Source organism: Merops nubicus, unplaced genomic scaffold, assembly GCF_000691845.1.
Source record: "Merops nubicus isolate BGI_N331 unplaced genomic scaffold, ASM69184v1 scaffold18301, whole genome shotgun sequence".
In the NCBI taxonomy this organism is placed as follows: Eukaryota; Metazoa; Chordata; class Aves; order Coraciiformes; family Meropidae; genus Merops; species Merops nubicus.
The window spans coordinates 6,667-24,756 of NW_008586443.1; the positions used below are offsets into that span (position 1 = coordinate 6,667).

The 18,090-nt window shown below is 45.3% G+C and overlaps 1 protein-coding gene across 1 annotated transcript in view; it reads right to left on the reverse strand.

Annotated features, from left to right (window-relative positions):
• Positions 1–297: 297 nt before the first annotated feature.
• The window catches only part of XPR1 (xenotropic and polytropic retrovirus receptor 1), a gene marked incomplete at its 5' end in the record, with an annotated part of 26,664 nt that continues 8,871 nt past the window's right edge, over positions 298–18,090 (reverse strand). The window contains 6 exons of the mRNA XM_008948660.1: positions 298–631; positions 2,047–2,268; positions 3,141–3,280; positions 3,551–3,717; positions 15,830–16,021; positions 17,745–17,910. Coding sequence (XP_008946908.1) covers positions 571–631; positions 2,047–2,268; positions 3,141–3,280; positions 3,551–3,717; positions 15,830–16,021; positions 17,745–17,910 — 948 coding nt within the window. The remainder of the gene's footprint in view (positions 632–2,046; positions 2,269–3,140; positions 3,281–3,550; positions 3,718–15,829; positions 16,022–17,744; positions 17,911–18,090) is intronic.

Below are 18,090 nucleotides of genomic sequence, written 5' to 3' on the forward strand. Positions count from 1 at the left end.
TTATTTCCAAAAAATTATAAGAAAAGTTACATCAAATTAAAAAGTAGCTTCATGAATGAAGATACTGCTCTAAGTGCACTTTCCCTGCAAGTGCAGCCAGTGCCTCAGCGCTGGATATGAAGAAAAAAAACAAACAAACAAACAAATCAGTTTAAAAACTTAAGTCCGGTTTCAACCAGTCAAAACCGGGCCAAGCGGAAACTGAGTGTGCTTTCAGCACTGTCCCATGAGGGAGTCCCTATGATGCTTCGTTATCCAGACAGGTTTGTATGTCCTTGTTGAGACTGTAAACAATCCTTCTTTCCCGAACTGTCCTCTTTATTGGCAAAACAAAGTAAAATATTTTATTTTTTTTTTTTTAAAATAGAACATTAAAATTAACCCAGAAGAAAAGAAACGAAACACAGTGAGCTTGTTGGAGTCCATAGGATCTGGTCTGGAAGAGCTCGGAAAACGTGTTCAGTGTTTTCTCCTGTTTTCAGCTGGAACTGTACCAGAGATCGGGTTACTTGGGGAAGAGGGGAACAGAACGAGAAAACAAAGGACGTGGAATAAGAGACCATGGCCACCTCATGTGTTCACTTCATTCGCAAGGTCCTCTATCAACACCTTAGTGTCAGAAGCCTTGGACCTGGAAAAAAAGAACAAACAGAAAACACTCACTGGGGAGAAGAAATCCCCATGATTACACCATGATTGCATGCAGACAGTAAAACCACAGTGTGCTTGGGGAGGAAAAAAACGAACAGGGAAGAAAAAGTCTTTCTGGCAGAGAGAGAATAATCAGGCTACTGGAACCATTTCACACCCTCCCACTCTCACCGGGAATAGCAGAGCCTGATAACTGTGCCCCAGCTGTCCCTCAGCATCCTCCTCCCATGGCACTGCCCATACCATGCTGGGCAGGCAGGGACCATGGCCTCTGTTGGGCTCTGACGACCAACAGCCAGGGACCACTGAGGGTGAGGGGCATCCACCTGCCCCTCCACACAAAACTCCACAAAACCACTGCAGCAGGGGCTGCAAGCCCAAGGGAATGCTCCTGCTCAGTCCCTCACCAGGCTGCACAAAGGCACAGCAGGTGCCTGTATTTTGGAATGTGCCCAACACATCCCAGTTCAGTGCATGTCCAAGGGGTAAATGGACATGGCTGTAGTGAGTTTGACCAGGCTTTGGCCAACATTGCCTTTCCATAAAGTTTTTCAGTCTCTAGAGGCCTCACAAAGACTGTTGGTATTGGTCACATCTGTGTATTCTGAGCCAACGCGGATATGAGACAAGCACGGCCCAAGGGCTGTGGCTGAAGCCAGAGCACATCCTTTCTGGGACAGCCTCAGACTCCTTCTCCTCCCATCCACCCCTCCCATGTGGTGATGCAAGAGGGGGATGTGCTGCAGGAATTGCACAACACCCCTGGCCCGCTGTGCTTCAGCATCCCCGGGAGCCCAAACTTGTCTCCTGGCCAAAGGGCAGGGCTGTACTGCTGGCACAGGAGCGATGTGGGACACTGGAGCACCCTGTGATGCTCAGAGCACAGACACTGCAGTGAAGATACAGAGCCAACAGGTTCAGGGGCTGGGATGCAAGGTGGGGCAGGGTTTGGGGTGCAAGAATGATGGGTGGAAACAAAAAAATTGCGCCAGCTTAGATTGGAGAGAGGAATGAGTCTGAGATCTCGCACGTGAAACCTTAATTGATAACTGAAATCTTGGGGTGGTCTGAAGCCTGAAAATGGCTGGTTGAAGAGTACCTCTCTTCCAGGTTTGATTTATCACCTTTGGCAACTGCTATAGGCTATTTTTGCAGGAGGGGAGTCTGGTTAAGGGAACTCCCTTGTCCAGTGGTTTACCAAAACCCCAAGATAATGCAAAGGATGGATCAGCCTCCCAGCAGAGGCATATTTGTTTACTAATCAGTCCTCCCTTTGAATGACTATTTTGGCTGAGATCTTCACATGATTACCCCATCCACCAATGGCCACCATGCACTAACAACAGCTCCAGCACATGATTTGCTTTGTTGTGCTATGGGGGTAGCAGAACATACTGTGAAGCAAGACGAGGTCTGCGCAAGGACACGCTCTGGCTGCGCTTCCACTGCTTGTTCTTGCGGCGGTTTCGTACGCCATCTTCCTGGTCCATCATCTGATCCAAGAGCGTCAGGTCGTCGGCGTTGAGCGGTGCCACGGAGATGTCCCTCACGGCACGGAACTCACCACAGTTGTTCAGGTGCTCGTTCTCCAGGCGGAAGAAGTTCCACACAAACCGCCTAGGTGGAGAAAAAGTGAACATTACCAATTCGGTTCCACTTTTACAGGCATTGCCCGTGTTTGGCAAAGCACTGGCACATGCACCTGGGTACTACTGACTCTTCTCACTGATCAAAGAGCCTCCGGTCACATGCTGGAAGCACAGAGAAACAGACAGTAACTAACAGTAGCACCTGATACATCATCTTCCCAACTGTCTGGAGAAAAAAATCTGTCAGGCTCATTCATTGCCCTAAGGGTGGCAGCCCTAGGCTGGACAGCGTGGAGGTGTTACAAGCTAAAAGCAATCCCCACCATGTACACGAGTGAGGTTCAGTAGCCTCCACATCTACATAAGTGAGGTTCAGTAACCTCCATTGTGTAAATAGGAGAGGTTCAGCTTCAAGGGCTTTTACTCATCTCAAGAAACTGTGGGGATGGGTCCCCATCTAAGAGTATAAGTGTGTAAAGAGCCATGAAACGTTGGCAGGATCCAAACTGACAATACAGAACCCAAATTAGTGATTAGAAAAGCAGCAGAGATTTAAGAATAATTACAAACATGAGAATCAAGTGAAATTTCATCTGGAAATTGCAACAAGGTAATTTTAAGGATAAATTTAGTAATAACAAAACCCTCAAAATTAGGCATAGGTTCAGAGGAAACTGTAAACACAGCATGAAGGACAGAAGCTCGTATCACTGCAGAGCCCTCTACAGCCTTCTTCACCCAGCATCCTGTTCAGATTAAATGTTTCTGTTAGACTAAGATTTTCATTCGAGGGACTGGTACCTTCCATGTCCACGGAGCAAGGCATTTCCCACCGTGCTGACGTTATACAAGTGATATAAACCCAAAAGAGAAATAAACTGTTCAGTCAAGCAGCCTTACCGGAACACCTCAAGTGGGGCAAAAACAGTAGAAATGATGTCCCCAGCGTACGGAAAGATTTGCATGGAAGTGAGGGAGATCTGGATAGTCCACGCAAAACGCAGGATCACGTCTTCTACAATGGCACAATAGTAGTATGCCTAAAGAACAAGACAAAGAGGACAGCTCATCGTACATGTTCTCCACAGAAGACAGACCTCTTCAGGTCTTCTGATACAGAATTTGCTGCACAACCACTAGAGAAGTGAACAGCATGAAATGACCTCTTTGAAATAAACTCTACAGCTAGAAAGTCCCAGCCCATAGCGTTCAAGAAGCACCAGTGGCCAACTGCAACATGCTCTAAACTCAGCAGGTTTTGTTAAAACATTAAAAGCCTTCTCTAATACAAGATCAGGCTGTGTACGCACTTTCTGTGGGTAGACAATTCCTTCTCGAAGAAAGGTATTTTCACCAGCATTTTTGTCAAAGAGACCCCAGTCCATCTTCAGGTCCCAAATTAGGGTATAGCATGAGCTGATGAAATAGAAGATAATCCACAGGTAGAAGAACACTTGGGTGTCACTGTGGTTTTTAGCTGGAAAAGAGAAGAACAGCACACTTCAGTACAACTTAAAGCAAACGGCTTCTTAAAACAGCTACAAATTGGCTGATTTGATCAGCGGAAATAGCACTCATTTTATCCAAGTTCTGGTAAAATAAGGCTAGCTAATCTGAACCAAACCAAAAGCCTGACCAGGACTAGCTTTATAGTGTCACTTAAATTCCACTGCCACCTCATTCCAACATTTTGCACTTGGGATTGAAACTTGTGCTATTTTGTTTTCTGGAAGTTTTTTGTGGTAGACTTGCCATTCCGGCTCTGAACAGCAGGTGGAAGCTGAGGGCCACGTTTCGCAAAGGACACAGTCTTGTACAAAGGAAAAAGCAAATGAGAGTGCTCAGCGAGGAGGGGTTTGCAAGAAAACATTTTGGTTTGTATCAATATAAACAACAGTGCAATAGTGCACTGAAAGAGGATGGGCAGTACAGGAATTCCCACTAGCCATTTTAGAGGTCGTGGTGGCACGGGAACATAAGAAACACACAAGGCAATACATCAGCATGTATATATAAATCCTGAAGAAGGCTCTGTAGAGTCTTAAATGCCCACAGAAAGCTTCTCTTTGTGACACATAGGCCTGTGGGCCCAGTGCCTACTCACCTGTGGATGTTTTTGCAACTAAGTTGTTTCCTATTCCCCCTTGAAAAGGTTACGCTGCTCAACTCAGCTAAATCTCCCCTGCATCAGTTGGTTGGAGTAGAAACAAATAGATATGATAATTCCGTTTGCTTTTAATTAGCAAGTCTGGGCCATAACATTCATAAAAATAAAACACATGATAACGTTTTGCAAGGCTGAGACACTCTGCATCTTGCTGCTATCTGGAGTCCTTCCTCCTTTCTGTGCAGCCACTGCAATAGCTCACTCACCGATTCTTTCTAACAAAGCCAGTAACACTTGTAGGACAAAAATGCTGTCGTTCTTTCAGTCCAAACCCAATGTCACACTAAGTGACAGCACTGTTTTCCATACATGTGGCTTCAAAACAACAGAATCCCCAAAGATGACCACACAGAGCAACAGGGCAATTTGCCCTCTCCTTCCTGTTTTGTTTCTAACGATCATGATATAAACATAACGCAGCAATCCAATAAAATTAATGGAGGTGAAAATGAGAGGCACTGCAGAAGAGCACATTCCTCCCATGACGCCTTTCAGGCTTCCTGGGCATGATGTGCAGGATATAGGTCAAACACACACACTCATTCTCCTTTCAAAACACACCCCTAAAGCAAACCTATGAAAGCCACTTACGCAGCAAAGCCTGTCTGCACTGAAGCTTCACACCGGCTGAGGAGCAGGACCCGGGGTCTGCTGCAGCTCTGAGGTTTGTCTATTTTTCCTGCTTTTGTGCAAGGTTGGAAGCCTTTGTGCAGTAACCCACGTCCTCCTGAGGCTCAGCTTTATCCAGGGAACGCTCTAGCATCGCATCACTTGCCACTGCAGAGAGCCATGACGTCACCCGGGAGCAGGCACAGAAGTCCTGCAGAACGTGGGGCTCTGATGCACAGGTAACTTAATGCTGCTGCTTTGAAACCAGCTCTCCCATCCATTTTTAAAGTGCAGCTGCCCACAAAACAGCGCATAGGTGAGATTTTGGAGCTTAGCAATTAGCTCCTCCAAAGCCTCCACTACATTATTTCAGGAAGATAAGGCAGATGCTGACATTCAGTGACTCAGAGACACTAAGCCTGCTCTTTCCAACATTACTTTTGGCTCATTAGATCTCCATGTTTAGCTCCCCCTACCAGAACCTAAATGATAATTCAGAGGCAGTTAGTGGGTTAAGTGCTTTTCAAAGCTCCAACCTACCCTGTGAGGCTGCAATCATCTACATAACTTAGGCTGTAAGGTTAGGTCACGCTGTTGGTTTTTTTTTGTTTTTTTTTTTTCCTCTCCTTTTTCCCCCCTTAAGGACAGAATTCAAATAAACTAAGTCTTACTCCACATCTCCACGGGGCAAGCATGGAGAATGCAGCACAGACAGCACCACCCATGGCCGTGCCTTCAGGCACACCCCTGGCAGGAGCCATGCCCTGCCCGTACAGGGCTGAAAAGCATTGAAGCAGCGCTGCTGGGTGCTCCTGTGAAGTCCTCCTGTCATGGATGGGACAGTGTGGCCCCTGACTATCATCTCAAACTACATAAGTGGTTAACAAAACCGTATCCTACATTGGCAGTCATAAAGGAAGGTGATTTCAAAGGTTCGTGCTGCTTAAACCTAAATTGCCTTAAAGGCTGTTGTGTGCAATTACGGAAAGGAGGAGTACTGCGGTGGAAGAAAAATGCCCAGGTAAGAAATCTTGTAGCATCAACCTCATCAACCTCAAGAGGATGTGTTTGCTTCTAGTTAGGACATCCTGGTCTCAGCTTTCTCTTTCACTTCCCCTATCTTTGCAGGAGTCTTTTCAGTGGTACCTGGGGTCACGCTGCTTGCCCCTTGTTCCTGCTCGCTTTCTCACCAACCAGCTCTGCAATTCATTCAGCTCCTGAAAAAATTCATTAAAAAACCAAATCACTCCCGGGTAAAACGCTCTAATCAGAACTAGCCTATTGTCTTCAGCCTTGGCCTTTGAGTCCTTTCCTTTAATCACTTATCCTTCTTTTCCTCCTGCCTCCAATTCTGTTTGATACCTTCCTTCCTTCTGTTCTCATTGGTATTCAGCTGGTGTACAGAAATATGTTACTGCTCCAGGCAAGCAATTATATCTCAGTCTCCACTGGCTGGTCCTAGTGGCCCTCTTCACAGCTGCTCAGGGGGCTAGAAAATCAAGGCATTCATATTCTGCCCAGAGGCTCCATCTACTCCTGTCCTGCCAGTTTTTCAGAAGCAATACAGAGCTGTGCGTATGTATGATGATGTCAGGATCTATTTAAGCAGATACTGCTTCATCCTGTGTTTTTGCTTCGTTTAATGATGTGCTAGAAACCACCAAAAAATATTAGAGAGAGATAATCTCAGGATGAGAGAAGCACTCTGGCCACCTGGTAGATCTCAGCCTCTCCAAGAAGGAAATAAAGACCGAGAGTTCAACATCCCATGGACTGCAGAAACCCTTCGGCTGCATGACTGTCAGTCCACCCAGCAAAAGTTGCACAAAGGACCTTCCTACTTCATGTTCCAAAGGGTACCACCATGTAGCAACTTCCTAAGCTACAGATATACAAAACAGCACGTGCAGGAGAAAACACCAGCACAAAACCTCTGCATGTAAAGCTGCAGGTGCAGCTTTACCCTCCCTGGTGATGGGCAGAGCAATACATGCTCACATTACCATGTCTGCAGCTTGGAGATGTCCATTTATGTCAGAGCTTATTTGAGTTCACAGTGCCCTGCTATCTCCACTTGCCAGAGGATCATAGAATTGTTTTGGTTGGAACAGACCTTTAAGATCATTGAGCCCAATGATTAGCCCAGCACTGCCAGGGCATCACTAAACCATGTCCCTCAGCATCACATCTACACATCTGTAAAATCCCTCCAGGGCTGGGGACTCCACCACTTTCCTGGGCAGCCTCTTCCAAGGCTTGACAACACTTTTGGGGAAGGAATTTTTCCTAATATGCAACCTAAAAGTCCGCTCGTACAACCTGAGGCTGTTTCCTCTTGTCCTGTCAGATGATGTGAAGCAGTGTACCACAGAAGCCATTTGCAACCTTTTCCACAGAATTACTATTAGCATCCTCAGTTTACCTTATAAAAGTCAAGTCCAATAGATACTCTGTACAAATACACCTATAAATTGCTCCAGAAGGTCAACTAGATAAATAATGGAAGGCTTCCACCTTTGAACTGAAGCTGTGAATGACCACAGTCCCAGGAAACAGCCAAAGGTACTTGAAGCAGCAGAATTTACTGTCTGCAAAAACTGCTGATAGACAATATCTTGGATCCCAAAACCAGCCCCAGGTGACATGGTATCTGACTGGCATTGTGAGAGAAAACTACCGCACAGAAACTATAGCCCCTTCTAAAAAGAGGCAAGAGAAAGGTTGCTTTCCATCAAAGATAGACAGCAAATACTATGCTGAACGTGGTTAATATTGACTTTACTTCCAAAGAATACTATCTGTTTACCCTGCTGAATTATTCCAGGGAATGTAAACACTATATAGTATTCAACACAGCAAAAATCAATGCCATGTATTATTGAAGACCTGGATAAGAGAGCACAATGGCCCTCGATAAGCGCTCCTGGCGTGTCAGCCACTGCAGCTGGCTGTGGTTTCTGCTGATGGTGAAGGTCCTGATAAAAGCTGTAAGAAGCGTGAGGTTATCAGGAAACACAGTCAGGTAAGCCCTGCCACATCAGACACCACTGACCCAGCCAGGGCAGCTCTGCCTCCAGAGCCAGTTAAGAACCCCTTGGTCAAGGCACAAAGAATTCAGGCTCCTTTGATGACCAGCCTTTCAGTCACAGATTTAAGCAGAACCAAAACACAAATATCTCTATTTCCAGTGTGCTAGGCAAGCACAGACACCAGAGTATGAAGCATACACTTTCTGCCACCCAGTTAGCCCAGGCATGATGCATTCCCATTAACTCCATCCCAGCACTGAACGAGAGGGGGGAGTGACAGCCAGAATTGACTTATCTACGTTAAGAACTGCCCCCAGAATGACATCCCAAAGCATTTGTCTAACACCTTGCTGCTTGAAGTGCAGTATTATCGCTCCCTCAGTAATTATACATCTTAATGAGGGAACAGCAGCAGCGTTGCCTTTCTGCCCAGCCAGCACGTACCGCTATTTAGCGCTGATCAATGGCAGAGCCGTGACACGACAGCGGACTTCATGCAGCAAAAAGGCAAACAGCCCGGAGGAGCCCGCGGAGGACTCGCCAGCCCGTGCTGATGGGCTTTGTCAAACACCAGCCTGCTGATGGGCTTTGTCAAACACAACCATTTCGTACAAACAAACTCCCCGTCAGACTCTGCAAACCTCTGCTATAGCCTCCGGGCACAATTTGAAGCAAAGCGGCACGATACAGTACAGTGAAGAACTGTCAGGGGGCAACATTTTGTTTTTTCTTCTAGTTAGTGTCTACATTTGTAGAGCAGGGAAATCCCCAAATTGTGTTTTGACTAAAAATACTCTTCAGGTTTGCGTTGGGTTTGTAGGACAAGACAACTGTGTGTTCAAGACATCTCGGCAATCTCATTGCTTCTACCTCACAAACGGAAGAATGTGATTTAATTGCAAACAGGAGGAAGCATATCAGTCATGAATAAGATTTAACCTGATTCTTCTTCTGGTGGATTCTCTAGCACTTGAGTAGTGTTCTTGGGGGATGTTCAAATGCCAACTTGAAAAGGACGCATTTCCAATCTAAGCATTTGCGAGCAGTTTCAATAGTAAGAATAACTGGATTCACAATCAGAAATAAATAACATGGTAATCAGGTCCTTCACTGGACAATTTAAGGACCAGGACACAATGTCATCTGCTACCTCTACAGTGCTTTGAGATTTTAAAGATTCCTTCAAAATATAACAGCAACCAAAAAAAGCAAGTTAAAATAAAAATTGTCAGATGGTCAAATCTCCTAGATTTGTGTAGCACCACAGAACTCCAGACCTGCAAACATTTGACAGGAAAATCACTTGTAATGTTGTCAGTTTATTTTCTTAAAATGTTCCATTAAAGAAAGGTCAGGCTTCCCCCTTTTAAGTGCCCACAAAATGAGGTATCAGTAGGCCACCCTTTTTACTTACACCTCATTCATTAGCGCTCCCGCTTCTTCACTAACCTTTAACACTGAAGTGTATTAAGTGATACAAACGGTACTATATAGTCCACTTTCCCAATCCCAGCCATTAAAATCCACCTCTCAGCAGCAATCTCGAGAAGCGAACACATGAATCACTCGGCGGCAGGGTGCCGAGGTTGCCGCTCCCCCACGGCGCAGCTGCCAGCGCTGGGAATGTCCCACTTGACATTTGTAGGCCTACAAAGTATTGGAAGATTTTCCTGTGGGATTTTATGCCTCATTTGTGCTGACGTAAGGGGTGCGGTGTCAGTTCCCAAAATCGCTCCCACCCCCCCCGCAGGCTCCCCACCGAGCACGGGCTGCCGGCTCATCTCACCTTCCCCGCTCACTTACCGTCCCAGCCACGGTCCTGCCAGGGCGCTGCTCACCCTTCCCGGCTCTACCCCGAAGCACCATCACTGGGACGAGTGCCTAGGCAATGAGAGGAGCCAACAAGCCGGCGTGGAGAAGCCGCGCTCGCTCAGGGTGCCGCAGAGACCCGCGTCAGAGCTGGGAGGAGGTCAGAGGCCAGGATGGAAATGTTTGCCCACGGCAATGCCTCCGATTCTTCGCTAATGACACTGCCGTGGCTCTGATGGAAAGGATCAGAAAGACTAGCTAATGAACACAACTCATTACTGAAGGCCTCCTGGGCACAGGATGACAGGGTTTCAGACAAAACTCATCCTAGCTCACAGCAATGTGACAGACGTTGGGCTCCAAATAATCATGCTGATGGAGCTGCCAGTACGCCGCGCTAAGGCAAGCTGTACAGAAACTGCAAGTATTAAGAAAGAAGCCAGTTAATCCCATTACAAAGTTTGTTTTACTTCAAGAGGTCAACCCAAACACCCTGTAAGGCTCTTGTGACACTTAAATGATCTGGCTTGCCACAGTGCTGACAGCTCTTACAGCGCTGAGGAAGAAGAGGAGAGATTGGAGATCTTGTACTGAAACACAAGGGATAAGCTAGGGAACGGGATCTCACAAACACTACTTGCTTCATTCTTCAGGGAATGTTTTGTTGTTGCTATTAAGTTTTGTACTTTAAAAAAAAAAAAGATTTGTACTTGAATTCTACATGCTTGCTTCTTTTGCCTTGCCCCACTCTCTAGAAATAAAATGACATTTCTCGGCTGAGTTACTATGAGGTGTTACACTGATGTCTGATTTCTGTAAAAGTCATTTTAGTCCCAGTTCTCATATCACCTTGTGCTCCTCTCCTGCTGTAACCACTTAGGATCACAGTGAATTACTGCCCCACCTACCAGCAAATTCACTCCACAGGGGTTGCACCCTGTACTTTCTAACACAGTAGCAACAAGGGCTAAGGGACACAACCCACTTTCCAGTTCTTCAGCTGGCAGAGAGGAGCAGAGGTAAGGTGCAGTCAGGTGTCCTCCTGCAGCTCCCAGTGCAACACTGCAATATTACCACCATCCTCTCCCCATTCTTGCTGTGCATCACCACCCTTCATCTGAAAGTTACAGCCCTCTCAAGGGGAGCTGTGGTGGGACAGACCATGGGAGAACCAGCGACCTGTCCCAGCAGGCAGTTGGCCACACCAGCCAGTATCACCACTGGTAGCAGCCAAAGCCATCATGATTAATAAGGAGTGGGCAGCAGTTACAAGACCTGGGAATCTTCCACTGTGTTTTCAAAAATCAGCACGTTTCCCATTCATCTTCACCTGGTCAGATCTGGTGGAACTTCTCTATTGGCAAGGGATGGTCCAACACCTTCCTGCAAAAGCCCATTAATCAAAGGATGACTCCTGCCTTGACAGTTCACGTCTCTATTCTCTGACAAAGCAAAGAATTTCACAGTTTTTTCTCTGGCTTTAAAAAGAAAACCAATTTATATATGACTTATCAGAGAAGCCTGTTTCTGAAGCGATGAAAAGAGCAGAAGCACAACTCTTAGGAGACAGCCCTATTTAGTTAACTTCTGTATTTTTAATTACTGTCAATTTCCTGGGCTGTTTAATGAGAAAGTATGTAACAGTTACGTTATCTTAGACAGACCTATGGCACTTCCAAGCCAATGCCAGCCCGTGTTCAGTCTTATTTGTAGTACCTTAGAAAGGGTATTAGAATGGAATAGAAGTTCACTCAAGTTTTCAGGCCACATGGATTAATTTAGGAATAATTCAGAGGTTAATAAATAGCTGGATACTACCCAGACCACAAGGATTTCATTGACCATAGTGCGTAAATTAAACTGACCATGAAAACTTGCATAAACCATCTTTCCCTTCAGCTAAAGGATAAAAACTCACATAGCTAATTTTAAGCCAGTATTTGTGCTTAAACTCAGTAACACATTCCTGAAAAAAAAACAAGGTAAATGCAGAAATGCTCATGCTGAAACAGCAAATCCCACAGAACAATAAAATGATGGAAGAGTACAAAGTACTCAAGAAGCTCAGTTCAAGTGCAGAAGACAAATCTGTATTATATGTAAGTCAGGTATTTCCACTAATACCGTGTGAGTAAAAGACATCAAGAGAAGAGAAAATTGACAGACATTAGCAAAACCAAGATGCATCTGATTTTACAAAGAACAAAGTTTGAGCATAAATCACGCATACAGCTTAAGAAGCAAGCAGCACTCGGAGTAGTACAACACAACTCCAGTGTTGCAATGTTTCTCCCAAGATCCGAACAACTAAATATAACAATCTTACCGCACAGAGCCTGAACCAGGTCTGAGTGAGGAATGAAACCAAGGCTGGAACGTCAGCATACCTTCTTAAATGCAAGTACACATTACAACAGAGGGGAACCCCGTGGAATGTTACAATAAGCTGGAGTGAAGTGGAAGCAGGTACACTGGTGCATCTGTCAGTGAAAGCACATCTGCTCTTGGCAGAGTGAAAACTGCAAAAAGTAGTGGTGAGTCAGAACAACACCGCACTTGGCGTAAATATTCTGCTGCAGACTCTGGCTTAATAATTTGTTTCCCTAGCACCACGTAGGTTTCGGCAGGGATTGTATAAGGCAATAGAATATTCAGTTGGCTAGCTCTGGGGAAAGCTGCTCAGCACTGCCAGGGAAGTCAATGCTGGCGCTGAACTACTCAGTGCAAAGCAAGAGTAGGAAAGAGCCTTGCAGGGACAGAGGTTGCTGGCCAGCGGTGCTGGGCGCTCGGGTTGCTAGGTAGCTCAGAGTTACAGACATGCCTCATTTGCCTGCACAAACACGCCCCGCAGGGCTGTATTTACAGGACGCAGCCTTTGCTTCCCGTTCCTTTGAGAGATATAAAACCACTGAGCATTCTCCCTTTGGGAGCTCAGCAACAGCTGCCCTTGGGTTGCTGCTGCCGCCCCTGCGGCGCGGTTCCGACCCTGAGCCGTGGTGAAGCCGGCGGCTGGCCACCCAACCACTGCCTGCTCCACTGTCTTCTGCTGTGGGGTAGCTGCTCTCAGCTCAGCTTCACTAATCCAGATGATACCTCAACAGCAGGATGATAGCTTCAAGTTAACTCTGTAAAAGTAGTCTTGTCCCAGGACAAGACGATTACAAGTTTGGGAGAGAGAATGTAACAGAATTTACTTTGGTAGCTTACCCGTCTAACATCCCAACTGCAATTAGCAGAGAAAATTGCTTTCTGCATCTAAATTAAAAGGAAGAAATCTGAAGGAATGTCTTCTCCAAGGGTAGAATCAGAATTATGCACCACCCGAGCAATATGAATTATTAAACAGTGATACTTTGGGAAAACAGATACTCATCAACAGCCCACAGTACACTGTGTCACTGGGGGGAATCTTTCACCACATGGAATTTGGAGAAGGGAGTACCACATGTAACTAGAGGCAGCATACATCACTTAAACATAGTAAGGTGGCATTTATACATTTGTTTGCCAGCAAGCACAAGGAAACAGCACAAGAACGCTGTAAGTACACTCTGTATGAATTAGCTTTCAATGCCAACACACCCTCCCGGCCACACAGTCCATTTTCACACAGTTAGCAGACGCAAGGTAAAAACCTACAGAGTAGCCACAAGTTATTCCATCTGCAAATCAAGGAAGGAAGACCAGCCTTTCCAGAGAGCTGTGATGTCCCCACGAGTCCCAAGTGGAGACCAGGCGCCGGTGTACATTACCTGACCTCCCAAGAAAAGGCCACCAATCACCCTCCTTTCCTGGCAGCCAAAAGCTGTCATTCCAGAGGCATAAGTCATAGGCTTCCACACACAGGCATGAAAGACCGTTTAAATAAAGCTCTTCTTAACACAGCAATTAACAGGTTCTTTAGCGCAATTTAGAGCAGGTGTGAGAAGCAAGGAGCTTTACTAATTTTTCACTTGCTTTGGGCAGTGCTTTCCTTCTCAGAAGCAAGTAGCTTGCCCCCAACAGATGTTTTGTAGGTAAGAGATGGGTGTTTGTCTCTGCTACCCTTCGGCAGACACACAGAAGGTGTAGGCGAGCAGTGCATCTATTTTCAACAATAACATCATAACAACTTGATGGTAGACCATCTGATGCCACATTCCAAAAGAACTGGGAACTATGTAAAGCACTCAGATAAAATTGGATTCTTAACAGGTACAGCCTATTAGAAAGTGTGTTTATGGCAGGATGAGAGCAGACTTACACAGCTGAGACACAGCAAGGTGTTTCAGCAGCCCTCTGAAAAATCGATACAAGCCCAGGCACCGTGACATTTCCAAAATCCATGCTAATGTGTAATTTCCAAAGGACACTAAGCATCTACATTTTTTTGTATGATACCAACAACTACATGGTATTGACTCCCACTGACAAAACTGGGCGGACAAAAGCTGGGAGTCATGAACATCTCTCAGCAATTGGAACAAGCCCCGTGCCCGGCTCATAAACACCTCATTACAACCCATGCCCTGCCAGACTTGAAGAGCAAACAGTTATGTATGGGCAGACACAAGGACAAGGGTCAGGGGTACTGGCACAGATGCAAGCTTCAAGGGGAGCAGAAAGAGGTCAGATTCTTCAGCAGGACATTTTGAGAGATGCTGGTTTTCCTCTTGGCTCCAAATTCACTCTGACCTTCCCAGGGAAGGCTCTGCCAGAGTGTGTGTACCCCCCTCCCCCCCGGGAAGGAGTAAGATTAGTCAACCACCCCAGAGCAAGCACTGTATATAAAAGCATATAAGCAGTGACTACAGCCAGGCACTCCCTATTTGTCTCATCTCAGGGTTTGGTGGTGGTGACTAACTGGACTGCAGGGCTAGAACTGAAGAGCTGCAGAATGTCACCGAGCAAACAAGTTAAACCGGGAACAAGCTCCAGGGATGTGGCAGTGGGGAGGAGATGCACAGAGGGGCCAGGCACTGTACCCACCACAGATGCTCCCAGGCCAAGGCTGCCTGTCCCTCCAGATGCAAAGTGCCCAGGTTGCAGCCTTCAGCCAGCTTGCACCAATGCACTTCTCTGCCATTAAAATGCAAAGTCTAAGAAATGGTATCGGGGGTGACTTCGGGCCCACTTACATCAAAACAGCCATTTTGTGGCCACAGGAAGGTTTCTAATAGTTCTGCCGCCCCTCCACAAAACCAGCATGTTACTAGAAACATGCCTTGAACACTTCTCCCTGCCCTATCACAATCATATTTCAGAATAATTGATCACGAGTGTGTGTGGAGGCTAATTTCTGAAGATATAGAAAGTATATATTTTCAAATAAAAGAACACAGCTTTTAGGACTTCAGAACAATGAAAGGCAGGGCGACTGCCTGAAGTGCAGAAACTAAAAGCTTTTTCCTTCAGAACAAGAGCAGAATCAAGTAATTGTCGTTTCCAGGGAGATGGGGAACTTCAGGGATCAGAGCTCAATCTGCAGTTAAATGGATTGGAAACAACTCCCTACTAGCTGCAGAAAAAACCTGGATAAAAACACACAGGAGAACCCAGAGTGAACGTTTTCCCAGCACTGTGCACACCTTCACACATTCAGGAATGATGGACAGACCTTGTTTAGATGATCCAGGTTAGCTATTCATGAACGCCAAGGGAGAAGTATTTCCTATGTTATCTCTTTCTGTATACATCTCCCATTCCACCTCCCTTTGCAGCAAAATCTGACAGGCATTTCTGTTTTCTCCTGTTGAGAGAGAAATCTGAAAATTCTCTCTCACACTACAGAAGTGCAGTTCTAAGCACACCAGCCATGTGAAAAATACCTAAAAGGTTTTAAAATTGTCTTTTCAACATCTTTGCCTTTCCACTGAGATGTTTCACAGGTGCCAACAGACAAAAGTTCATGCTTCAATGGGATGCCAAATTCTGAGCTTCTCCCACATAAAAGCCAAACCCCATGATATGAAAGGATTTTCCAAACTATCCAATACCTTTGTGAGTGCTGTAGAGAGCTGCAAATGTCACCACGAAGAAGGTGGTGGAATATTTTCCAGCATTAACCAGATGAAAGGCCCGTTTGTTATCACGGTAACGGCGCAGGCACTGGATGAATCGCAACCAAGCAGGGATGCACTGGACAACTGCTCTCACTCCGTAGGAGTAGCTGTAACAAATCTGATTATCTGCAAGAAAAAAGTTTCAGGGACACAGTCAGTAAGTTTAAGAACTCTTATTGTCTTCCTTTCTGTAAGAACAATGTCACTTGACACAACAGCAACTCCCCATCAGTGCTTCATGCTTCGGCACACACGCATCCAGAACAGCAAGCAGTTCATCACCAGAAAGTATCCTGAAGCCTTTTGCTCCATCTCAGAGGTATTCAGGTGACATTACATCAATAACACATCAAGACAAATCACCATCTAGCTCTTTCACTGCTGCCAGTACAATTAACATGCAGGAAGATTAGAAGTAATCTATTTTTTAATTCATTTTGTGCTGTTGGCAGTACTGTGAATAATCAAATTAAGGATGGAATTACAAAAGGCCTTCAATACTGAATTTTTGTGCATAAATGGGAGAGCATTTCCAAACTCTGCAGGACAGCTCAAACAGTTGTGTTGCCTAAGATGTCCTTGACACATTTTTCTTGTATATTATAGTATTTTCTTGTTGTTATAATAGGAAAAAACATATTTCAGTATGTGCTTGTTTTTTTTGTTTGTTTTAAAAGAAAAGCCAGGGCATAGCGCTGACTTCAACAACTGGGGCAAAGAGGCAGCTACACCAACATGACATTGTGTCCCACCTCTGATTTTGAAAGCCTTCTTTTTATTGAGGAAATGACTAGGAAAACCCCAGCTTTGCCTGGGACCCCTGAGCATGCTGTGCTCTTACACTGTCTTGTTCAGCACATCTGAACCAAACTCCCCACTGACTAACAAACATTTGTTTCTTTTTCAGATTAATGGAGACAAGATATTAGCTGGTATTTATGCCAAAGCATTCCACTATCGTTCTATGGTTTGGACTGGAAGAGGACAAGGTGTTATACACTCAGTTGCTTTATTTATTTGTATTTTTAATAAATTTTTGCTTGCATCACTGTCTTAAAGGGAAGAGAAGGATCTGACAGATTGGAAGAACAAAGTGAACACTGATGCTTATTGAAGCATACTGCAAATTCTTTCAGCAAGTGTCAAAGCCAGCAGACAGCACAATTTGCTACCAGTCACTACTTCCAATGGAAAGACAACAGCCCAATCCAGGAGGAGACAGGTACTATTTTGCCACTGGGAATGCCAAGGTCAAAATTCATATGCTAGGCCTGTGACTTTTCTGGCTAGAAAGGAGAGAAGCAGCAGAGCACGCACAACCCCACTGTCACAGCATCAAGTCTGATTGAATAAGGGGTGGCACTAACAAGCTCTGAGGAAGTTTCTCCATCCTCTCTTGCTTCAGGGTACTATGACGGAGACTGTAAGAAGCAGGCTACAGAACAGCAAATTGTGGTTAACAAGCTCATGCAACTCGTTTTCATGCTGAGCAACAGGAACAGGCTAAAAGCAAAACATGGTTATCCACCATGAAATAAAACTACAGTGCCAGGCAAATGGATTTCTCCCTCCAATCAAGAAGTGCTGTGTCTAAATTCTTTGATGAATGTACACATCAGGCCAAATGACTGGATTAGGAAATGAACACGGAGATGCAAAATTCCATTTCTCTGGATGGAAGTAAGAAAGGGCAGAATCTCTCTAATGCTATGCTTACAAGAAACGCCAATTATTTAATTTCCTGTATCTCTGGTAGCCCTCTTCAAAACAGCTGATTATGAAGGTTCCTGGCTCAGTGTTTTTCAGGTCACTTTGACTGTGTCTGCATGGGTTGCCACCATTACTCTACCTGTATTCGCCAGAAGTCCCGCATTGTCCTCCCACTGAACCTCAAAGCTGTAGAAGCAGATCATGTATTCCAGATCCATGAGTATCACCACCAGGCTGTTGAGCTGATCAGCCAGCCAGAAATCTGCGAAGCCTACCTTGTGGAAGGGAGCAGTGAACACTCGAAACTGTCAGGAAATAAAAAGAGGAGAATAATTCATGACATAGTGTCAAAGACATCTAAACGCAGTGGCAGGACATCACCACATTGCACAAATATGGAAATAACAGAAACCTTGAAGATTTATTGCTGACCTTTCACTGCTGCTGACAAAAAAAAAAAAAATGTCTCTTCAGTTTTAATATAA